This window comes from Toxotes jaculatrix, chromosome 11 (assembly GCF_017976425.1).
Source record: "Toxotes jaculatrix isolate fToxJac2 chromosome 11, fToxJac2.pri, whole genome shotgun sequence".
Taxonomy (NCBI): Eukaryota; Metazoa; Chordata; class Actinopteri; family Toxotidae; genus Toxotes; species Toxotes jaculatrix.
In genome coordinates, this window is record NC_054404.1 from 6,836,715 (window position 1) to 6,862,075 (window position 25,361).

Here is a 25,361-nt window from a genome sequence, read left to right on the forward strand (position 1 = left end):
GTCCCTGTGACACCACTAGAGTGCAAATAAGTTGTGTTTCAAGTAGTATATGTAATCATATAGAAGAATATGAAATAATAAAACTAGGCAATATCACCCTGACTATTTTTAGGTGGATAAACTCTGTTTCACAAACAAAGAGTTTAAGGTTATCATGCATGATGTTAACTAAGCTAAAGAAGATGTGGCAGGGTTTCAGATGTACAGTAAATAAAGTTAACTTCTCAAGTGAAAATGAAAGTTTTAAGAAAAAAAGATAATGATACTGTGAACTGATTTTAACAAGTGGAACTTTTAATCGGTCATGAACTGTTTTATTCAAAAATGAAATGCACTTTATAAGCTTTTATTTTACTGTTTATGCTTTCCTCTTCAACCCAGAAATCCCATTACTGGATTAGATTTCTACACATCTCTCATTTGATACTGTTAGCAATACCACCAGTGGGGCTAAACAGTATCCAGAAGGCATGGAGCATTATTTATTTTCATTTATAATATTTATATTATAAAAATAAGAAAAGTGACAAAGTGCTGTACAAAAAGCAGAAACCTATAAAGAAATCTAATCTAATGTGATATTATAACATATAGCCACAGAAATTTCATAAGGCAGTAAGGCCAATCTGAAAAGTGAGGCAAATTTCCACCAACACAGTAAAAATGAATAAATATCAGTGTGAGTCCTGAGCGCCTTCTTGCTGGTCAGACTATAAGACAGGCACTGGCACCAGTAACAACTTCTCTCAACATGTAATTTCATAACAGAGCTTGGTGCAGCCATGGATGTACCCTCTACTCACTACAACCAGCTCAGCCGGATAAGATCTGAGGTATCTGCCCCACTTTCTATTAATAGTGCAGTGACCAGAGGTACACATGAGCATACCCGTGGTCTCTGGATGTATGCACAGCTGAAAAGACACCACTTCAGTACACACAGAGACACACACACAAACATGCAGACAAATAAACATGCTCTGCTACTGCAATAGCAACAGCATGAGAGCTCATTTGTAGTGTCCTCAGTCAAACTCAGTAAACAGTTACCTTATGACACATGTCCGCGTGAGGTCAGCAGTGTATTTATGTGACTGAGAGGTATGAGAGTCAGGCTCTGTGTGTTCACCCGTCATCTTAAAATTTATTTATAAATATATAATATTTATTTAACTCACTAGGACTCAGGATACTATGAGAAGGCCATTTTCTCTTTGAACAATATTGAACATATCTTGTCCGTTCTGCTGTCAGTGGAGAAATTGATCTGTGACGTGTTCTCACCTGTAGCATTAGCTCACAGTCATCCCGGCCAACAAAGATCATTTCACGGGGGAGTCGGTGGCGAGTACCCCCGCTGCTCACCAGGAACCAGGAGGTCACACTCATCTCTGCACCCTGCTGCTGCCTCTGGCACACACCTACTGGGACAAAAGCAAATACATCGATGTTCAACTAATCTGTAATTCCATGAACAGAGTTGTCATTTAGCTACAGTAGATCGAGCAGCTGTAAAACTGCTGCTGCAGCTTGAAATATTTACATGAAATGATGATTAAAATGTTATTGCTGTAATTCTGGAACATTCATATAAGAGCCATTCAACATGGACTAAAACTGTTCATAATCCAAGTTAACCTTAGTATATCATCTTTTCAAAGTCCCATCTACTAAAATTCTGAAATAGTTGAGAAATTCTGAAATAGTTTTGAAAACAGTACGTAAACAACAACAGGAATACTTTTTTGTAGGAACATAATGCAAAAGTCAATTAAATAATATATTTTTAGAAGAGGAACATCCCTTAAGTCATCATGGGCTAGATGGAAATGTGAGTATTTGCAAAATATATCTCTGTTTTATTTTATCTTAAGGACAGTGGCAGGATATTCTTAAGTTGTTTTAAACATGGGAAAACTGAGTTTATTTTTAGTGAGTTGTTCTACACACCTCTGGTCCAGGTAGCTCACTGCTGATAGACCACTGACAGCACAACACAGCTAGGCCATCCTGAGAGAAGAAAGAGGGTGGTTTTAGTTTGTTTTTTCTTTTTCATTTACACTCGCAGAGGCAGGCAAACACATAAAGGCAGTTTGTTTGCATCATGATATAATTAGCAGTGATGCATAAAAGAACAAAAGAATCACAGGCGAAATGTAAACATTGGTAGAGACACACTGAATCAAAACACTCCATCTTGCTTCATTTTGTTTTGCTAGTAGGGGGAATGAGATTTAGTGGGCGGTCTTGCAATGTGATGCCTCACTGTCTACGCCTGGAAATGAACACAAAGCCAGCCAGTAAACTGCATCCTTTCTCTCTCTCTGCCTGCCCTGATCATTGCCAGATGTTAGGAGGAGGAAGTGATGTAGGAATGTTGGCCGGCCTCACCAGCAGGACATTTATGTTCCCTCCTGCCTCCCTCCTCCCCTCGCTCTTCTTCAGATGAGCTGGAAAGGAGGTCATAGCCATTTCTGACTTTCTAACTGTCCAGGCCTAGAAGAACAACATTCAGCAGAACTAACTGACAGTCATGTTATCTATATAGATGTTTTTTAACTGACTGGCTACATAGCATGTTAATAATTTGGTTTAATGGCTGGCTGAGCGACTGGATGCAAAATTTAGCAGCCAAAAGCACTTTTTCATAACTAAATTTTCAACAACCTCTCAGAGCTTAGTGGAAAGTTGGTTGTCTCTTAAATCCAATTTATAAGATTGCTGCATTTGGTTACACCTTAATGTTTAAGTTTATACTAAGGTTTAGACAGTTTTAAAGCTTACCATAATTATTTATTTCAGCATTAAACATAAGTTTCAAAGGGGAGCTTTTCATGGTAATTTCAAGTGGCACTAAAATAACAGGAGCTCTGTCGTGTGTTGAAAGTGCCAAGAAAAGCCCATCAGAGAGGGAATTAAAGATTATTGAGCTAAGCTCTTGCTCACTTGACCTCATAAGTACTTCATATACCAACTCAATAATCCCCTGGGTAAAATTTTAATCAACTGCACACCTCTGACGGTTCCTTGCATGACACTGTTTGGAATGTAACTGTACAAACAGCTGTCTCTGATGTAAAAGGGATCAGCTTTTCATCCCAGTAACGATTTTATATAACGCCTGAAACATTCAACCAGCACATTTTAGACACTACTGTGATATTAGTAATCTGTTACAACATGCAGTCATAGATGAGTGTTTCTTTAAAAACACTCATGTTTTTGTTATTTTTGCCTTTAAAGTGTTGAGTGTGAAGAGCACAATGAAATACGAGGACAAAGAGAGAAAGGACTGGCTGCGTCTAGAATGGCCCAGACTTATGTATTTCTTATTCTCATAAGAAACAAGCAATAAAACAAACGTAAAAATAACCATTTAGTATAACTGTAACAATATCATAAAACTCATGCTAACCTTAACCAAATTAAATCTTTCTAACTTTCAAACCAAAATCGGTTTCTGTATCTTTCACCAAAATTCATCCTAACATTAATTAAATAACTAATGTCAAGGAAAAAGGTTCATGGCAACATTGCAGTTCAATGACCACATTTCCTGTCAGATATCACGAATACAGAACAGATATTGTGTTTGGATGCTACACTGGAACAACACACTACGCATACATTATCAGAGGAAAACTACAGAGAACAACAGCACTGCCATTACACTATAATTATGTGTGGTTGCCCCTCCACACAGTAACCAAAGCATCAGTGCGCTTGCTGTCTCAATAACCACTGCACACTACAGACTGCAAGGTTAACAAGAGTGTGGTTGAGGAGCCTGAATATGATGCATACCAGCCTGTGTGGTGCCATTAAAAAACTTTCTCACTATCACACATGAAAGAGATGGCACAGCTGGTGGAATGCAGTGGTAAGTCCGACAAAGGAGACACAGATGAGAAGGAAATACTGTCTGCTTTACACGTGCTCCTTACAGTCCTAATGTTTGAAACCTAAAGCAGGAAGAGATGCAAAATGTTTGTTTCTAAATGTCGGTAATAGACATTTTCAGTGTTTAGATACTGGCAAAAACAAACTTTTAACAGTTCTGGTTCTCTCTCATCTCCATTCAGCAGCATTCCTGCTGAGGCTAAGAAGGAGGAATAGTGACCTCATGGTTTTGGCAGGAATTCCCCAACCCCCAGACCTAAACTTGTACTATCTCTCTCTCTCTCTCCCTCTCTCTCTCTCTCTCTCTCTCTCTCTCTCTCTCTCTCTCACACACACACACACACACACACACACACACACACACACACACACAGAATTGAGGAGTGAAAGAGCAGGATTATTCTGAGATGACTGTGAATTCTTTGTGCGGAGGAGATGGCAAGGACAGGAAGCACAAATGGCACTTCCTGTGGTGGACACTCATTTTTGAATCCACCGCAAGTGTGGCTTATGATCATTTGTTGACTGTTTGACATGAATGAAAAGCCATCTACAGTGAGGCTGATCATTCACAGCTGAATCACACTGTAAATAGGAGAATCAACACTAACATAGGGACAGATTTGAAGTAAATGAGTACAAGCATTGCTATTATTTCTCATTATATAATGAGATTTTCAGATATTAAAAATAAGCACTGATTACGAAGTGGCGCCGGATAACTGGGTTTATTGGCTGTGACTAACTGCTCTTATAGCTATGTTTCCACTCCGGCAAAATGTTGTCTTCTGTCTTTTCAAACATTCAAATGTCTTCCCTCCACTCTGAACAAGCCAATCATAAATACAAGCCGAAGGGGGACAGGAAGTCGCGAGCACCAGTTTATTTACTGTCATCATCTCATATGTTTCCATGCTGCAACACATGGCTGCTGCTCTCCACGTAGCATCTGGCCTCAGTGAGTATCCCAGGATGATGCAACAGCTGGGTAACCATCAGCACTACTCATCTGCTTTTTCTCTCTAACCTCCCAGACCGTCACATCACCATCACAGCCCTGATAGCTGACTCACACCACATCACACACACTGACAACGGCTGTGTGTAGCCTCCACACACACATTTACACAAACACTCACATGCTAGGCAAACAAGGGTCAGAAAGACGGCAGGATAGAGAAAAAGACAGACAGGCACAGAGAGACAGCTCATACTCTCGTCACACACATCTCCGCATGGTCTTATGACGAGAGCCAAACTTAGCCCTAGCCAGGGTGTGGTTGTCTGCCTACATTGTAAAAACGGAGCTTAATCTCAGTGCAGCTACATTAAAACTTACCACAGCTACAGTGGATACTAACTCTACAGAACTCATACAGTAAAAACCATGTTTGGCACTTCCTATGTGCTGTAATTTTATGGGAAACAGAAGTGAGAAAAGGATGACATTGTCAAATGTATTTTGCAACCCACTGACTGATAGCACAGCAGTGATTAAATTGAAAAGCCTCTAGGCAGTCGCAGTTCTGAACTTTCATGTCTGGCTGGTCTTTCCCAGGAGAAAGCCTCTGACAGACAGGTGGTGATGCACTTAATGTTTACAACAGCAGCAAAAGCTGATTGTTCTGATATAAATAGGAGTTATATAGTAGCTACAGTAGCCCGGGAGGTGATAGTCCCCTTGGCTGAACAGACAAAGAAATACGAAAAGACCAAATAAAATGCCAAAATGAAAAAAAAACATGACTCTTTACATTAACACTTTATGTAAGGTCAAAAATTCAGGTTCTGACGTAAATTTTGTAATCAATATTGTAGCTTTGCAACAATGGAAAAAGATAAGAAAGAGGGTATGTGATGCTAGACAGCACCTTGGAGGTATAAGTAAAACCAGTAAAAGGAAAGTACCTTGAAGGACAAATAGAAAAGCAGCAGCCTATTCCCTTGAAAATGCTGATGTAAGGTCAGTTAGGACATTCAAATTGAAGTCAATAAGTAACAGACGAGGATGAATTGGTCTGGCAACCCTAGAGATGCTTTTGGAGCAGGGAAGCCTACACACCCTGAGGGGCGTAAAAAACAAACCAGGCAACAGCTTCAAGATGAGACAACCAAACAACCTCTGGACAGACAGGCAGGCAGGCAGGCAGGCAGGCAGGCAGACAGACAGACAGACAGACAGACAAAGGGCTTTTCCAGTCCCCAATGGTTGAGTCTACTGTAGATTTACAAACATGAAAGTGTCCAGTAGAGGATGTATACCATCTATTGTTCCTCTCTAAACTTTAGGCAAAAGGAGAGACTGGGTTTTTTTTTCTATGATGCACATCATGATATAGCAGACACTATATCATGAATAAATATTTTGTCAGTTATGTTGACCTGCCCCTTGTTGCTCTTTGGCAGTGAACTTTAATACAATGTAAAGTTATATTTTTATCCTTTTTTAAAATCTTACTTCATCATCAGTGAGCACTATGGTTTCACAGAGCTAGCAGGTTATAACATGACTGGGTCCACTGATGTACTGATACTTAAAGTCATTTAATGTACCATTCTAAATATTGATTCTGTATGCATGTGTGATGCTAATGTCAGATTTGCATGTAACTTACTGTATGTGTAAAAAGAAACTGGGCTGCTGGTCAATCACAGCAGTTTTGTTTGAAAGCAGTTAAATAATACAGTATATATGAAAAGTTCTTAGTCTAAAATTAAGAGTGCACAAAGGAGCAGGGCTGCTCCAGGGATTTCATTCTGTGTCTGATTCCTTTTGACATGTGAATCAGGTTGGCCTACTTTACCTCTCCTCATAAATGAAAAATACCCAGCAAAAAGCAAAAGACTCAATAGATTAAGTCTGTTGAAGGGACCTCATTTGACATTGTCTTAGAAAGAGCCTTATCTTTGTCAAACTGCTCAAACCTGAATTCCACATAGTAATTTTTCAGTTTTCAAAGAAAACCTCAACTACAGCTGCAGACGGAAATCCTTGATTATGTACTTTGAGTATGCCGTCGTAAAGGCTCATTAAGAGACCTGGGGCTGCATATAGTTTGACAGTGTGTATCCCAGCCAGGGATGCTCCTTCAGCTTCAACATTGCTTGGATAGAAGACGACAGATAAAGATAGAGAACATTTTGACATGAACATATGCATGCAAAGATATCAGCTGCATCATTTGCCATTTTTCTCCTGTTCAATGACAGGAGCATATTTAACAAAAACAACAGCAACAACATGGTAACGTGACTAAAGTGGGTCATGTTTTCCCCACTATGCCTTTGTAAATCTGAATCCTGCAACTTGAATAAGATCAAAGATATTTAAATCTAAACACTGAATAGAAATGGTAAAAAAAATAACAAAGAAAAAAAATTTAAGCTATTTAACAATCCATTTTGAACCGTTTATAATTTATGCAGCAGATAAAGACATTAATCTTTTTATGACACAACTATAGCACCATGCAGGGAGATAATAAATCATGGTGTCAGTGAAGAACCTCAAGTCTGCAGAAACTTGAGTGTGTATGTATGTGTTAATGTGGCATATACAGTACATGGAATATGTGGGTGAAAAAAAACTGCCCCATGCAGCAGAAAGGACCATATGGTGCTGAAATGCTACCACACACATCACATGAGCACTTGGCAAGAGCAGCAAACAAGCAAACACCTCCATTTAGCCAGCATCCGTCCAGCCTGCTTCATTGTTATTACCATAAACAACCCAGCACACCCCTGGCCTTAAGACACAAACCCACCACATGCTCGATGACCTCTGTGTTCCACATAACCCACAGACCTACATATGGAAATGCACGCCATGGATGATGAGGACTGTAAAGCATTGTAGTAAAAAACACAGTCTGCCCTTCAGCACTATCTTAGAAAGTAAAGTTATTATTCCTGTGGAGTGTAAGGGTGGAAACCAGCACTCTGAACAAGCTCTCACACTGATAGAGAGATAATAAAAAATAGATTATTAATAATCCAAGAGAATTAACGAAGCACATGCCCTGCAGCATAGTCTTTTTCAGCGTATGTGATTAATTATTAATTCGCCGGAGCATGTGAGCGTGGTGTACATTTTTCAGATAATATACTGAGATACACCCATTTCTGGAGGCGGTGTTCTCAATGGGGCACAGCAGCAGAAGAATAAGTGGTAAACTCATTTGCAAACTTAAATTAAACATCAAAATGTTGGAACAAGAAATATATTAGAATAGGCTAGAGTAGTGCATTAGTCAATCTACAGAACATAAAGTGGGAAATATTTTGACAATGGATTAACTGTAATTTTTGAAGCAAAAACAGGAAATATTCTATAATAGTTCTAATAATAACATAATTTGTTACAACACAATTTTATAAATTGCAGCTGTGCAAGAAAAAAATTTGAATTTATTAGTCTTAACATGGTTAAACTCTTAACACCCTACAAATATGAGCATTGATATTACAGTAAATATGAATATAAAGTATAATCTCCTGTCATTAATAATTAAGATAACAATGAATAAAAAACACATTTCATTATTACCAACATTAAGTTATGATTCTTTATATTGTAAACTATGATATATATTCTGAATATAGGTACTCGGAATTTATATAAGACTAATGCCATTTTTAAGGTATTTCAAACTAGGCTGATACATACGCACTTCACTGTAGTATTAAATAAGACTGTCACATATAAATCACTGTATTATGCAGCTACACAAGCTCTGGTGAGTGCACGTGGCCCTTTGTGACCCCTGCTGAGCAGATAATGACTGACCTGTGGCCCTTTAACAGGAACATTAGTATTTGGCCAACCCTGCCACGTTGATTATGGCACCAACATTTATCCTGCCCACAGCAATAGCCTCAGCAGCAGACAAAAATAGTGAACACTCACACTGAAATCCACACTGGCACTTAGGAGGAGAAAAAAACATGAACGTTAGCATAACAGGACAATCAGAGGGGAGCCTGGCAGAGGGAGAGATGGGAATGGAAACTGCCCAAATACAAGATCAATATCTGCAGTGGAAAGAGGCACAAAATACCGGAAACTAACAAGGGAGTATGTTACACCCCAAAACAGATGTGAAGGTCAATGTTTTATTTTTCATTTTGGGAAGTTAAATGCAGAAAAAAAAAGCCAGACACGCCCTTGATGTTCCATAACAAGGGAGAAGCTGATGATTATATATTTTTTCTTGTTTTCTGCTCTGCTGTGCTTTCTCTACCCATTTTTTTTAACACAGACTTTTCTGTTCACCTTCCTTGTTTCTCTCTCTGACTCTGCACAAGCAGGAGCTTCAACAGGCAAAGCTATCTGACTCTTATAACCCGTGTAACGGTTCTACTCTGGCAGATTACAGAAGTGAGATTCACTGCTATTTTTAACCATGGATTCTCTGGTACAAAAACACTATCTTGAACAGAATATATTAGATTAGAATATTATGTTTCAGACTAGGTTGTTTTCAGTCACAAATAACACTCCCTGACCACTGAAGTAAAATGAACTGACTTCCTAAACTTCCTACTATACACAATAGCCGTGGGAAGCCCAGACAACAAAGTCCTCAATCCCAGCTATAAACTAGAACAGAAAATAGGTTCATATTATTGAAGCAAACCATTACTCTACTACATGTACACTGCTCAGTGGGCACCAAGTTATCATATGAATTGTTATACTGAAATAGAAACAAAGTTGTAACAGATATGAGATAGCATTCATTTTATTTAGTCTGTTCAGAGTTAATAGTCAACTTATGATAGTGCACATCGAGTGTTAACAAACAGACTATTCAGCATTGACAGCCTGGTGACTGTAGGAATTTATATAATGTTGAGGTTTCCAGTTTTTCACAGTTATAACAGAACAACAAAAGACCATGTCAACAAATATAAAAATAGAGCGCACTATTTCTATTTATTCACGTGGTTTCCCGTGTTATCATCAGCATTTTAACTGTGTTACTGAACATGTATGGAGGCAGGCTGGGATGTAGTCTAACTAAGACATTGCTGAGTTGAAACAGTCCTGTGACACTGACACAGTTTTTAGAAATGCAACCGCCTGTGGAGCCAACCAGCCTCCCGGCAGCCACATTTGCAGAGAGGACATGAAGGTGGAAAAAGGCAGGGTGAGAGAGGGGGAAAGAAAAAGAAAGGAGCAAAATGGGATTGGGTGGTATTATATGCACATTCTATGGCTCATACCCAAAAAATTTGAATTCTTACAGCTGAGGGAGGAGGAGGAGGAGACTAACAAGACTCACTGATGTGCAGGATATAGCTCTCCAGCTTTCCGAGAACACATCACTACTAGTAGTCTTCAAAGGTGCCTCTAACGCCCTTAGATGCAATTAAGGGAGATGATCAAGTTGAATAAAAACAACCAGGCTGCTGCTGTCATGAACAGATGTCTCTGTTTCAAATGTTTTAAATAGTGGAGTAACTTTGGTATTTGTCATGCATCCACCTCAAGCATTTGGTCTAAAATCATAAAAATCTACCACCTGATAATGAAGGAATAATAATTAATTTTTGCATGGGCTTGGTAAGAGGCAAATAAGGCATCTTAAATATTTTTGTCAGTGCATGATGAGAAATATCAGTATTAAATATACCGTAATGCATTTACACCACATCGTTTGCTTTTTCCCAAAGTTTTATATCTTATGTGATGATGACAGCAAAACTCTAACTCAACACAAAGAGAGCGGATGCATGTAGGCCAGCTACATCTGCCCCACGAAAACAAAGCCTCCACACAGTAAAAGAGGAGGGGGTCGGACACCGGGTAACGCTGCAGCTACATTACATAGTGAAATATCTACTCATTTAGTATACCCTTCGGGAAATATAAATAGACTGAAAGAAGACCGTGCGGTTGGTACGTTTCCTATGAGGCAAGTTAAACACAAAGCGCTCAACGTGACCGTCCTTCATTGATGTGCATCCTGTCTCTATAGCCTCCGTGCGGTTACAGGAGGATGCAACTAATAGGGGAAAAAAAACCACACAGGCCAATAACAAATAACAGTAGCACAGAGAGCAAATGCGACGGGGTTACCGAGACAGCAAAGTGGCGAGGCTGTGTCGCTTTACAAAGCCGGAGCAGAGCAGGCTGGTCATGCGGCTGCTGCTGCTGCTGCTGCTGACAATAGTAGCCATCCAGTTAGCCAACAGGGAGTCAGACCAGTCTGTTTAGCCGCTATGAGCAAAACAGGGCATTTCCTGAGCGTGTTTATTAAACGTTACACACACTTTGAATCCAGGTTTTACCTTTTCAATGTGAGAAGCTCCTACATTTACCTTTAATTTTGTATCTACATTGAAAACCCACATAGACATTAACAGATGGGCAGCAGAAAATCGACTATTTCTATTTTTCTTTCTGTCGTAAACTTCACACAAGTCTGACGGTCGACTACCTAGCTAAAAGCCTGCTGGGTTGGGTAGGTGGTATATTCTTCTGTTCGCTAAATAAAAGTAAAAGTCCACTCCTCACTTACCCTTTTTTCCTTTCTGGTGTGTGTTGCTGCTGAAGGTGTGTGTGTGTATGCGTGTGTAGAGCCCAGCCCTGCCGTTGCAGCAGTTCAGTCTGGCTCTGTGCGTCGGCCTTCTCCCCTTCCGTTGCTCAGCAATAACGCTACTCCCTGCAAGAGAGCGGCGAGCGGACCAACGTCCAGAGGGAAGCGTCAAAACAGCAGGGATGGCAACCGGGACTGCCGGTCACACCTTTCACAATAAAAATCAAAACGAAAACAGCCTGCAGAGGTCTGTGAGCTCATGGTTAAAGTGACAGGCAGTGGTTTAGCACAATAATCTGGGCCCCATGTATAGACGACTTCAGTACCGCCCCCCCTTTTTCTTTAAAATAAACGCATCCGTTGTCACGTGTTTACAAAAAACTGAATCAGCAAGAAAACATTTTCTCAACATTCTGTTAATATTGTGTGAAGCTTTCACTAACCCGTTTTCTGTCACAGTTATTTAGGTTGACATTATACCCTGATCATAAGACAAAGGTAGAAAGTCATCTCATTCTGACACTGCAAAATGATTACTGTATTTCATATTAAAAGACAAAGAATGATGTCAGTGTCACTCTGTTTCAGGAGGAAGTATTTAGTAAGTATATCTTGAAATATCTTAAAATGACAGTGTTGTCACTCAGAGTGTTTTTGTTTTAATAAACTCGCAATAGTTTCTTTCATAACTTTGATTTATTTTAATTTAGTTTGACTTCTGAAGAAGGAAATCTTTAGTAAGCGTGAAACAGGCCAACAGACCTGAAGGTAAACTTGCGTATTGCAGAATTTTCAGCAAAGACAATCACACTGTTAGGACTATCATAAATGAGCTGCAGTTGCGGCGCACTTTCTAATGTTATAGTAAATTGTAGAGGACGAAATGCTGAAATACACAGTTTAAGGCAAGGAGATGCAACGAAAATGCCCTACAGATGGCAAAGAGGATGACATCACTGTGCGCAGACTGGCTCCTAGGATTATATACACATTTTATCGGATCCACCTTTTAATTTTGAAAGCACATGTCGTAATTTCCTGTGTGTTGGGTTTTGTGTCTGGCTTCACACAGTTCATCCTCAGCAGTGCCTGCGTCTACACTTCCAACCGTGGATGCTTCCAACTCGACCAGAAGCCCATGTCAGCCAGAACCGGGTGGGCGGGTTTCCTGGACTCACTGATTACGTTTCAGGGTCTTTTGTCACTGTACCTTCAGCTGGGTTGAGCAGCTGGCATTATAATATTTAATGCTAAAATGGAGGCATTGCCTACATCATGATGCGCAGTTCCAATGATTATGCCCGGGAACCAAACAACTACAGAGTTAAAAAAAAAATTTTACTGTGCAAGAATATAACAACAACACCATCAGCATGTTTGATCAAGCTCTTGCTTCATCAAACATGCTACTCTTAAAGCAATTATATTCAGTTTTAGACAGCTTAATGAGAATGCCGTAGCAAACAAAAGCTTATTAAAAAACTACTCACGTTTGAAAAAAGAACATTTAAAAACCTGAACCATAATTAGTACATTTGGGGATTACTATTACAAAATGTTAGATGACTGGGCGAGAAATGCATATCATACTACAAAACTGATAATTAAACGTCTCACATGCTGCTCACGATTAGCTGTAAAATTGTTATTATTTTAAGGGTATTTTAAAAGTATATTAACAATAAAAAATAATAGACTAAAATATAAAATAATTTCTTAAGATCTAAAAAAAAAAAAAATTCAAAATCTAAAACGGCACACTCCTGTTTTGTCTGGGACGATGACGCAATGACGCTACTTCCACACGGCGTAATAGCACTCGGTTTAAAACTGTGGAAGTGCCGTCTAGAAAGGCGGAGCGTTATTTTCCTATTTATTTTTGAAAGGTACATTCAAGTCCGTGTATTTTACTATAGTATCTTGTGATTTTAACTCGTAAGCTGCTTCACCAAGGTTGGTTTTAAAGTCGGCGGTTACCTGTACGTAGGTTTTTAAACTGGATGTTTCCATGAAATATCAACTTATAAAATTTAAAGATCCAGAAATTTAAACATCATAAGCGAGGTGAATAACCTGATTGGCCTAGGTTATTTTCTGTTTAAATTTCCGAAACAGTATAATCATTTGTAGCAAAGATGCATCGATCTTTTGAACTGGCTCACCTTTTGTTTGCCGGACATTTCTTTTCCGGCAGATACGGTGACACAAATCGAACAGCCCCGTCCGTTGGAGGTCGGAGCAGGAACGTGCTGGCCGGGCTGTTGCTAGCGAATAGATGGACAACATGGACGACCCGCGGGACGTTCAAACTTCCAAGCGGAACGGGAGCTCCAGGTCGTTATTATCGGCCGGTTCCGCGGTGGCTATGGAGATTAAACGGAAAAAAATACGACAGAGCACATTGTTTCTGCAAACAGAGGTATGCTACAGAGAGATATAAAGACATGCTGTGTGTTTTGCCGTGAACTATAATGAATTTGAGTTGACGCCGGAGGGAGTCCAAAGTTCAGCGGTATGTTATTAACTAACGTTAATAACTAATAACTATTAACTAACGTTAATAACATACGGTTCTTATTTTTTTCTTTACAGAACTGCAATAACAAATGGCTTATTCGGTAGCATGTGCTTAATATAATGACCCAGTTTTCTAACGTCAGGGATTCACGCACACCGAGACATTGGTTTTCAGGATTAAAACCAGTTGCACCAGTTGTCCAATGGGGGAGTTGCCCCTTTATGCAGTTCCCTGAAACCAGAGCCGTGTTTAATGTTGCTAAGCATGTGCAGAAATAATGCTCTTGTCTTTGCTCTAACACCGCTCAAACTAATGTCCTTTCAGGCCAAAAGCATGAAACGATGCCCAAGTCTTCTGAATGACACTCTACAGATAGTAGAGGATATGAATTTGCTGTACATACGGCAGATTTCTAGGAAGTTACAGGTGCATACTTTATGTGGAAATGTGGAGAATGATGATGTCTGTATCCCTGAAACAACTGTACATGTACCTTTGAATTTTACTCTACAGTTTCTCACCCACCAAAACCAAGTAATATTATCAAATTAAAAAGGTAATATTTGTAATTTAGCATAAGTATTCAAACCAGGTTATTTCAGACATCATCATACTCTATTTAAGCCACACATCTGTTAGAATTCCCCTCAGACATTTTTCCTTCACCTGCTGACTTGTTCTATGCAGCATGCCATCCATACAATTCCATTCTGCATTTCTGCCATTATAATTTCATATGTTCTACATAAGACATTGTACTTAATGTTCTACTCACATTCAGCATATATGTTAGTCAATATGAAACCACCTGGTCCTCTTCTGCATGCATCATTTCAACTATCTCCAACAAAAAGTTGCTCTTGAGTGATTAAATAAGGTGGCTTCACTGCCAGTTTAAAATGTTAAACATCTGTCTGGAGCTGCAATGATTAATAAATTAATTAATCAAAAATGCCAGCAACTATTTTGGTAACTGATTACTTGTCAAAGTGATATTTTTATGTAAAACAATGCTGCTTTCAGTCTCTCAGATATATATATTTCCTGCTTTTCTGTTTTATATCATATTACACAGAATATCTTTGGGTTGTGGGCTGTTTTGACATTTCAGTCATTTTTTATTTAAATTTTATTATTATTTTATTATCATTTTAAAAGTTCGATCAACAAATACATATTTTCATACATATACATACATATATGGACTTAGATATAGATCCATATGTTACTAGTTTCCCAGACTATGTGCTGTGCTTAAACACAAGTATACATCACAATATTGCTTTACAACAATCAGATCCTACAATGCAAAAAAAAAGCATGTGCAAAAGGTGAGAGAAAAGCGGAATAAAAATTAACTAAAAATAGAAAAAAATATATGTGTATACACACTATATTACTATAGATTATATATATATAAAAGATACATATATTATATTAAGCATACAATAGCCCTATAATATTCTGTTGTCTAACGGGTCATTTGCAAGGTTCTCTGAAGGCTTTACCTTTGTGCCAGAAAGATTGTGCTTTCTTCCATCTTTGCCAAAAAAAAAGAGAGAGAGAGACAATCCAGATTCAGAGGCACACAAGGTTATGGCTGACGAAGTTGGTTGTTTTAAAAGTGTTGAAATTTAAGTGCATTTCTTGCTGACTTGACAACAAAGTGATGTAACACCTTCAGTACTGGAAGGGATTTTTTTTCTTGCCAAAAACACAACATTCAAGGGCAACTGCGCTCTAACTCCACTTTAGCAAAATCAACATATTTTCACTCATCATGCCCACCTCATCCCCTTCTGTTACAGCATATTCTTTTACAGACTAACGCAATTCAAAACATCATAGCAAGGTGCCAGCCTATGTTTTTTAATGTGGATTAATTTGGTCATTATGAAATTTCGTGTATCTTATGTCCACAAAGAACACTAACTTGCAAGAAAAGCTGGACTTCGAGGTGCGGATGCGAGAGGGAGCCTATAAGCTGCTGCTTGCCTGCAGTAAGAGAGAACAGGTTCTTAATGCCTCCAAGAACCTACTGACCTGCAACACCAGGATCAAGGCTTATTTCTCTCAACTGCAGAAGAAAAAAGAGGAGCAGGACATGATGGGAGCAGTGAGAAGGTAAGGAATTAGGCTCATATTGTGTTAAATTGCAACCACTGGTGTTCAGTTTCAGCTGTAGATCAACAGTTAATATAAAGCTCAACTTCAATTAACGAAGTAAAAAAATTAAAGTAAAGCAATGACTTAAGACTGACTGGATTTTGGAAGAGGGTTTTTAAATTTGAAGCACTTTTTTTGTTGCAGTGAAGTCAATATATAGATACACAGATTGTGATCAAATTTAATAAAATTTTTTTATTTTTATTTTTTCAGATTTTCAGATCCAGTTTCAGATGACCGTGTGCCCTGTAATGGGACAGTTGCAGTTTCTGGTAAGTTTGCTCCTGGTCACTCTGAAATAAAATCTATACATTGCACAGAATTCAGTCAGATTTGAATCGTTTTTATTCAGATTAATTTTTTTCAGTCAGACATAACTCTTTAGTGTTGCTTTGTGACCAGACTTTTCTCCTCCTCTTTGCTGATGTAGGGCTGCGTATTCCTTTGATGTGGAGGGATTCAGACCACTTTAACAACAGAGGGAGTAAGTTTGTCCCTTTTTTTTCTCTACCATTCATGTCTTCTGTTTAGCTTTGCCTCGTTTTGTGTTGTGAATAGTTGCTGTACTAGCACATACTGTTGCACCCTTTGTACTTATTAGGCTCTCGTCGAGTGGCAGTATTCTGTCTGATGCAGATTGGCTCCGAGGTGTTTGACACAGAGATGGTGGTAGTTGACAGATCGGTCACTGACATTTGCTTTGAGGGAGTCACCATCTTGTAAGTATTTTTTTTTTACATGTCAAATATCCAGGGTAATAAGCTTAGAATAAGTGCACTTACTTTTTGGAAGCCCATTTCGGTGCTGCCATACAGTTGTGAAATAAATGTCTGTATTGTGGAGTAATACTAAGAATATGTTGCTGGAAAATTGTTGTTTATTTAGTAATACATATACCAGAATATGTATCTGGATTTTTTTCTACAAACACTGACACGTCTATTAGGGATGTTACTGGTCACAATTTCTGTTCAATTAAATGTAGTTGTGGTTTATTAACACATTAATATTTATGTTGTAAACTGAAATTCCTCTGTCCTCATAGTAAAGAAGCAGTTCCTCAGTTTGAGCTGAGGGTGGAGCTGTGGAGCTGTGCCCTAGAGGAAGAGCTCACTTTGGTAAACACGCCAAAAAAGCTGGCCAAGAAGCTCCGCAACTCCTTTGGAAAGACTGCTGGAAAGAAGCTCTGCCCTCAGCTGGACACTCCAGACCCTGACACCTTCCTGCAGTACAACCCCATACCCTCGTATGTATTCTGTTAACCTATAAACGCCTTTACAGACTGTTTGCTCTCTATTTAAGGTTTTTTGCAGTTGGGTACTAACTCGATTATGGCTTATTGCTTGAACAACGGGTGAAGCTGTAGGTTCACACAGCGGGTTGGTAAACAGATCTCATTAGCTGAGGACTGAAATAAAGGTGTTACGTTCATTACGCAGTTTTATTTTTTTTAAATAATGCATGTTTTTAATGCTTCCACCTGTATGTTATTTGTGTATGAGACGAAACGCGTACTTAACAGCATTTAGTCACAAAGTGACACTCTCGGCTGAACATCTGTCAGTGATACATACCATCTGTTTGACTAAGGAGATAATTTATAAAAAGCAAAATGGTGCATATGCACATGTGCATGTTAAGGTTAGAGATCTGTATATCAGTGTATCTGTATATATTATTTTCGTTGTCAGGATTAGAGTTGAGCATGAATCTTTTATGGTTAAGCCTGAGAAGCCAATAAGTCAATGCAGTATATTTGAACGAATGCTACTCTGTGTATGTCTTTGTATGTGCGTCTACCTGCACCAGTGGAGCCAAGTACAGCCTGCTGGCCTACACTACTCTGTCTCTGCCCGAGGCTGAAGGCAGCTTTCAGTCTCACTCCCTCATTGTCCTCCAAGACGGTAAGAGACAAAGGCACAGAAATTTAATATCTGGGGATATTAAGGGATTATGCTTTTTAGCTCCTGATTTGATTCAGGTTAATAATACAATACTTTTGCACCATTAAAATTGAGGGCTAAAATTAAACAAAATAACCAATGATTGAAGTTTAGCTTTGATTACTTTTCTTTCTTTGCGTAAGTGATTAAAAGGATAAGAAAGTTGGTGCTCAGGACAGTTTTTGTTATGCAGGGATAAACTTTTGGTATGAGTTTGAACCGTGGTACACTAAATTAAAAATGACTGTTCATAAAGTTCTCTCATGTTTATCGTGTGTATTTGACATTTAAAATACATACATTGTACAGTAATTAATTTAGATTAATGTATGTATCTCTCTATAATTTTTGGGTTTTATTGCCACTGTTGCTCTTGCATCCCACAGCCGAGTGGTCATCTTGGCTTCCACTTTATGGCAACCTCTGCTGCCGGTTGGTGGCTCAGCCTGCCTGTATGACACAGAGCATGTTGACTGGCTACCTGAACCAGAGGGTATGTTGTCTGCTGTTATCATTAGCATTAGCCCCAAAGCTGGTTTCAAGGTTAAATGCTTCAGTTCAATTGTTTCTTTCTGGCGATTTCCAGCATAATGTGGAGGGGATGAACCGCTGCTGCAGTCTTTACTGTGTCCTGAGCGCTGGCTTTTTGTCCTGTTACTTCACACCAGAAGAAATTGATGCTAAAGTGCAACCCACTCTCAACGTACCCATCAATAAGGTGAGACAAAGTAGTGAAAATTCTGATCTTCACATTCCACACTCACTTGTATTTCTTGTTTTTGAAAAGGTTCAGAGTTAATTAAAAAAAATAAAATAAAGGTTTTTCTCTTTGTTACCCATTCTGCAGTAATTACATCTTGTCTTTCAAAACATTACAGCACTGGAAGAAGTTGCTGATATTTCTGTCCTTATCTATTAGATAAATAAATGTAATAAACATAAAAGTAAAAATGTTAACAACACAAGGAATAGCTATTGTTGTTACTGTGATTACTATCACCACATTATTTCCTCTATTTTAATTGTCTAGTTTGGAAGTTAGGAACTTTGGATTAAATAAAAACCTCATATTCATTATAACTGATTTAAATCTCAGTTCAGAGTTTTCCCTAACATTTGCAGAATAACCAAAATACAAAATGCCACATAACTCACTGAGATTGCTTGCATCTTTGGCATTTTGCTGCTGAATTAATTTTTTTCTGCAGTATCAGCGATGTACTTTTTAGTGTAGTATCTCACATAAAGCTCTCATTTGTATACTGTGGAACAAATTTTCTTCTTATGATAAATTATTTGTGTTGCTTGCACAGGACACTCGGATCCGTGTGATGGAGAAGGAGTCAGCAGGCCAGAAATCCAGGAGCCTGTGCATCATCAACCCTTCACCAGAGGGATCTCAGACTGTTGTCTTCACCACAGACACCAGGGAGGAACTGGAGGACTGGCTGGACGCACTCCACCAGCACCTCTATGATCAGAGTGAGTGTATTTCTGTGTAAACATGCGACACAAGGGTTTGTATGCCTATATAAAATATAACTACAGGTTACATGAACTACATGTGTATACAAAGCAGGAACATGTTTGTATGTTTCTATGAAAGGTTTTGTGTATGAGATTGTAAAAAGTGAAGGTGCAGTGTGAAGATCAGTCTGGACTAGAGCAGTGGCTGCACATATATTTAGCTGAAGTCCTCTTAGCAAGAACAGATAGCATAACCTTTTATCTTTGCCTCTCATGCCTCTCCTTGTTTACTACCAGGCCAGTGGCTGCACTGCTGCAACCAGCTAATGAAGATCGAGGTCGCGTCACCACGGAAACCATCACTCTTCCTCACCAAGCAGGCTGACTCTGTTTACAACGACCTCAGTGAGTAGAGTAATTGAAACAAGTGGCTGAAGTGAGTTAGATGGAGGTTGATAATTCGCTGCTTGCTTGATGTTGAATGTTCTGCAGGATTTTCATTTGTGATTTATTAATGTACCTATTTATAGACGACATGATGTGAGTGCTTGAAACACCTCATTGAAATAAATATATTCCATTAACCATGCATAATAGTTTTAATTTCAGTGGTGACGCATGTAAATTAAACCATTTTACATTCTAATTAGAATACTGTATTGTGTTTTTATGTGATGTGATTTTTAATTAAATTATTTTTATAATAGATCAAGCATGGAAAAATACACACAGCTGACATTTACCTAATATATTGGCCTTTATTTTAATATTTATTCATTTTGTTTGACTTGTAGGTATAAATTCACCTGGCAAGTTTGAGAGCATCACTGATATTATTCACAGCAAGATAGAGGAGACAGATGGCCACTTTCTAATTGGTCACGAAGAGAAGGAGGCTCCTAATTGGTCCACTCTGTTTGATGGATCCCATTCAATGGTAGTGCAGAAGAGTATTCTGTCCCAGAGCAGAACCTCCACCCCTTGTTCAAGCCCCAACCCCAACACCAGCTCTACCTCCATCGGCAACAAGAAGCGGCGTGCCCCTCCTCCTCCTTCTGACAGAGAGCCTTATGCTCCTCCCACCCGTCCTGCCAGACCTCCCCTCCCTGCTTCTCTTCACCATCCTGCTCCTCCTCCCTCTTACCAGGAGAAGGAGAACTCCAGCACTTGTGTTTCACGCCCAGCCACAAAGTCCAAAACTGGCAGACCATCTCTGGATGCCAAGTTTTCTGCCATCATCCAGCAGCTCCAGCGGAACAACAATGGAGGAGCTGGGGCCCTCAGCCGCAAAAACGCTCCACTGGGTGTCCTCGATGTACAACCACAAGGTCAGTCTCAGCCCTCTCTCCAGCAGCTGGAGTGCCAGAACCACCAGTCCCCTGAAACCACAGCTGAACATGGCTTCGTCAGACCCAATCACGGTCCTGTTCCTGCACCAAGGAGCAAACTGAGGAAGTCTTTCAGAGATAGAATGAACCTTAAAGCCTTGTGACCTTGACCTTCGACCATATTGGGATTTAACCAACTAGCCATAGATATCACATCTGATTGTATCTCAATTGCAATACTGTGATGATATTTTTTTTCCAGTGACTGTTTACGCAGTCCTTCTTCATTTAAAAGAACAGTTTATCATTTTTGGGAAATATGCTTATCTGCTTTCTTGCCAAGATTCAGATGAGTAGATCAAATACCACTCTCATATCTGTACGCCAAATATGAAGCTGTAGCCACGAGATGGCAAGCTCAGCTTAGCAAAACACTTGGACACAGGGAGAAACACCTAGCCTGGCTCTGATGAAGCATAACAAAATTTGCCTACCAGCACCTCCAAAGCTCAGTAATTAACATGATATATCTTGTTTGCTTACTCTGTGCAAAAAAAAAAAAATTACAATTACAGTTTTCCAGAGGATTACATGCCAGACCATTTCTTGGCTGAGAGCAGTGACTTCCAGTCTTCCAGTCTTGTCATAACCAGAAGACTCTAACCCTCTAATCCCCCCAAGTAAGTCACTGCTCCCAGCCAAAAAAAAAGGTATTGTACATAATCCCCTTTAAACCACAATGTATAATTTTAACACTTTGTTGTTGTACAGATTACAAAAACAGACAAGATATAACTTGTTAATTAGTGAGCTTCAGAGGAGCTGGTAGGCAGATGTGGTTACATTTTAACAGCCTAGCTGTTTCTCCCTGCTTTCAGTCCTTGTGCTAAGGTAAGCTAACCATGTCCTGGCTCCAGCCTCTTATTGAGCAGATATGAAAGTGGCATCAATCTCCACACCTAATTCGCAGCAACAAAGTGAAATGTGTATTGCCTAAAATGTCAAACTATTCGTATAACCTAAAAGATGGGTGGGTGACATGGTCTCTTAAAAAACGTCGCTACAATGCCCGTCGTGACAGCCCAAATCCCAGTTGACACCTCGTATCACAATATCAATATTGTATTGATACATCTCCAGCTCCGCCCTCCATTTATAAAGTTTTTCATGTGCAGCTAACCCATAGATGAAATTGAAAGCTGTGTGTTGGCTTGAGCACCGCCATCATCAATCCCACTAAAATGGAAAGGCTTATTTCTCAGGTCTGCCACTGGAACATGGACTAAAGAAAGAGCCTTTGCAAAAGCACTCAAATTGGAATTGATCCACTGGCCAACTGTGGAGGAGTCATTCCTTTTGGAACTATTGACTTATTCCACTTACTGTGACGACTTTATGACCACTATAGCTGATTTTAAGGGAACAGGATTTTAGGAGCAATTGCAAGCACTAATGTGACTTCTCCATTTCCCAGAGGTCTTAATAATGGAGTGACCTTGGTTTTCAGTGGCTACACAGTATGTCCAACATAATTTAACACTGCAGGCCAAAAATGCAATGAACATAATTGAATGAATGAGTCTTTCGAGAGGCTGAAATAACAAATGCCCCTGTGTTTTGAACATATTCAATACTGCCAGTCACTAAATATTTCAGCCACTTAATGATCACGTGTTGAAGAATGGGCTTCATAATTAACCAGAGTTTACGAAACATTACGTTTGGCTACTCTCTCTACAAAGAAAGTAGCCAAACAACTGAGTATGTAACAAAGCATATACTGACTGAAATGTGCGCAGTCATCATAGAGAGATGGCAATGGACCGACTGAGGAAATATTGCAATGATACAAACGATAGCATTTAAGCGCCTGTGTCCTTTTATCAAGGACAACAGCACAAAGTTTGAACTTCCCAGCCATTGGATTTTTTGTGATTTATGTTATTATTAATTCACATTTTAGTAACTATATGCAATAAATGTCATTTGAAGTCAATTGCTGACCATCAACATACCATGCTGAATGCTCCATACATCAGCCAGCTGTTTCAGTTTCAGCCTGAAGAGAGAAAAGAGAAGGTGAAAAATACGCTTGGAAAAATATCTGTGACACATTTGACAGAAATCAGTTACCTAACTGAACAGGCATTATATGAAATATTTGGTGATCTCCCTGACCAAAACACCTCTTAATTATTATTATTATTTAAATTTAAGCTCTGTGGCAGAATTAAAGTAACTAACATAATTACGTAAAATCATAAACACGAGGCTACTACTGCTTTCTCAGGTTTAAAACAAAATAAATTTAGAAAAGCTGCTTGTTTTTATATCCCCCATTACAAAAAAAACGTACAACACGTGGAACAACCTTATTGCATCAATTTATTATTAGAGCACTATGCAAACCCTCCTCGTGCCCAAACATGCGTGCCGATTTAACGTGCGCGCTGATATGCGTCGAACCCCGCCACTTTGAGGCCAAGTTACCGGGAGGCTTTTTACTGTTTGCACAACTGAAGCAACAAGATCAACGTTAAAAAAAAATGTCTCGAATCTCATTCGACTTTCAAATATATAACATAAATTAAGTGCTAGGCCACGAACTACATTTGATGCAGAAAACAGTGAAATATGGTGCTAAATAAACAGATAACTCACCAGATTGGTGCGGTCTGCAGAGTGGAAAAAGTTTGCTAATCAGTTTCGTAGACTTGCTGCGTGCCACAGCGCGTTTCACCTCAAACGCCTTCACTAGCAATCCCACGGCGACTTTCTGAGTGTAAAATACCTGCTTTTAGCTACAACGTTCAAATATAACCAAGTCGTTAAGAGGCTGCAAACTTTTCTCCGTCATCTGACGCGAGCGGATCAAACATGGCGGCCTGTTCCACAGGATCGGCGAAGAAGAAGCACGTACGTACGCGTGTGACGTCCGATGATCGCATTGAGTAAAAATAAATTGAAGTTGAGCACAGTAAATTTAAAATGACAACTCTATGCACAGGACGAAGAAAGTTAGTCATATTTAACTTTTTTTTTTTTTTCCCAGAGATCACAACCCACTGACTTTATCAAACTTTCACTGTTTGGTTTTACAGTGTGGAATTGCCTGGCCAGATGAAGCAGTATGGTGAAAGCTACAGTCCCATTTTTTTTTAAATCTCCCACTCTAAATTCTGTTTAATCAAGAGGGGGAGATGTAGATTTGGGGGGAGGTGGATTACAGGAGGATTTAGTTTAAGCCTTGAAAGAACTGAGAATGGATTGTACAAAAGGGGATGCAGCTCAATATTAGCAGAGTGATCAAAAGTCTGTGCTTGGTGTGTATTACCAATAAATGAGTCACTCTGATGTTATACTGAATATGCCTGGGAAAAACAAGGATCTAAGGTAAAAGCTCATAGCATTAGATTTTACAGATGGTGATGTGGTTAAAACATAGGGCGTATGATTATAGCTAAAATCATCTCAATAATTATATAGCTCATCCTGCATCTCAGCCATTTTTAGTTCAACTAAAGCCAGACAGAAAGCGCATTAGTTTACATGTCAATATTCCTGTACTGTGAAAACTAACATCTCTGTTTATTGTTTTGGACAATTAATTGTGTAGCCCTGGTTGTGTGTAGGAAAAGTTGTCTCTATCAACTTAAGGGCTGAGGGAGAGCAGGTGAGCTAATGAATAAGAAATGTGCAAATGCTTTATGACTTAACAAGGTCTGAACATTCTCACTTTGATCTGAGTTAAACTAATGAGCCAGATTTATATTCATTTATTACGTGCTTGAAAAATGTCTTTTCATTCCTCAATTTATTACATGACAGCCTTAACAGTAACAGCAGTAATTTGTAGGGTTTTTTTGTATTGTTCGCTTAAAATTCTGTGTAATTCCTTCTTTATATTATAATACTGCCATCTCAAATTTACTTTCAGTACATTATGTACTAGTAAGTAGTGATTCCTTATATTAATCTTGTCTCTTGCGCAGTGTAATTCATGTATAGTGCAATGTAAAAAACATACTGTAGTTATTTTTGTTCCTCAAAAAGTGCAATTCCTCCTCACTCTCTGTTCACTGTTGTCTCAGAAGCTAACTGTATTTTTTATTATTGCTGATCTGCAATAAAACGGCCTACATTCTACCCTGGTGAGGCTGCTTTATTTTTGCTGAGCTTGGAAGTATTACTGAATATTTTTCATGGTAAAGGTTTACCAGGGGGTGGCAATAAAAGTCAGAGCATAGCTTTTATTGCAGCCCAACACACATCCCATAGAGATACATGCACTAGCACATTTTTTGACTGCAGCAAATACTGGAGAGGCTACTCTGGCTTTGAGCCCAGAAGTAGCCTGTTGTGAAGATTAAGGCGGATGGAATCTCATAGCCAGATAATGGTATTACAATAATAAAACCCCATTCACACTGCATTTACTCAGGAAAAAAGAACATTACATTGGCGTTAGTGCACTGGCATTAAATATAATTTTATT

General features: G+C 39.0%; 2 protein-coding genes across 8 annotated transcripts in view; one reads left to right on the forward strand and one right to left on the reverse strand.

Annotated features, from left to right (window-relative positions):
* The window catches only part of cep170aa (centrosomal protein 170Aa), a 39,954-nt gene extending 28,392 nt beyond the window's left edge, over positions 1 to 11,562 (reverse strand). For 6 of the 7 annotated variants that reach the window (XM_041049957.1, XM_041049956.1, XM_041049954.1 and 3 more), the window contains exons 1-3: positions 11,427 to 11,562; positions 1,951 to 2,010; positions 1,285 to 1,421 (exon numbers count right to left, since the gene is read on the reverse strand). In XM_041049957.1, coding sequence (XP_040905891.1) covers positions 1,285 to 1,389 — 105 coding nt within the window. In that variant the 5' untranslated portion in view covers positions 1,390 to 1,421; positions 1,951 to 2,010; positions 11,427 to 11,562. Of the gene's footprint in view, positions 1 to 1,284; positions 1,425 to 1,950; positions 2,011 to 11,426 lie in introns of all 7 variants that reach the window. The other variant, XM_041049952.1, reaches the window with a different exon arrangement.
* Positions 11,563 to 13,719: 2,157 nt separating this feature from the next.
* Positions 13,720 to 25,002, forward strand: rtkn2a (rhotekin 2a). The gene is made up of 12 exons (XM_041049055.1): positions 13,720 to 13,863; positions 15,887 to 16,086; positions 16,342 to 16,400; positions 16,559 to 16,612; positions 16,730 to 16,847; positions 17,174 to 17,374; positions 17,938 to 18,032; positions 18,458 to 18,564; positions 18,658 to 18,789; positions 19,385 to 19,553; positions 19,836 to 19,943; positions 20,333 to 25,002. The coding sequence occupies exons 1-12, from the start codon at positions 13,720 to 13,722 to the stop codon at positions 21,028 to 21,030; spliced, it is 2,085 nt and encodes a 694-aa protein (XP_040904989.1). The 3' UTR covers positions 21,031 to 25,002.
* Positions 25,003 to 25,361: the final 359 nt, after the last annotated feature.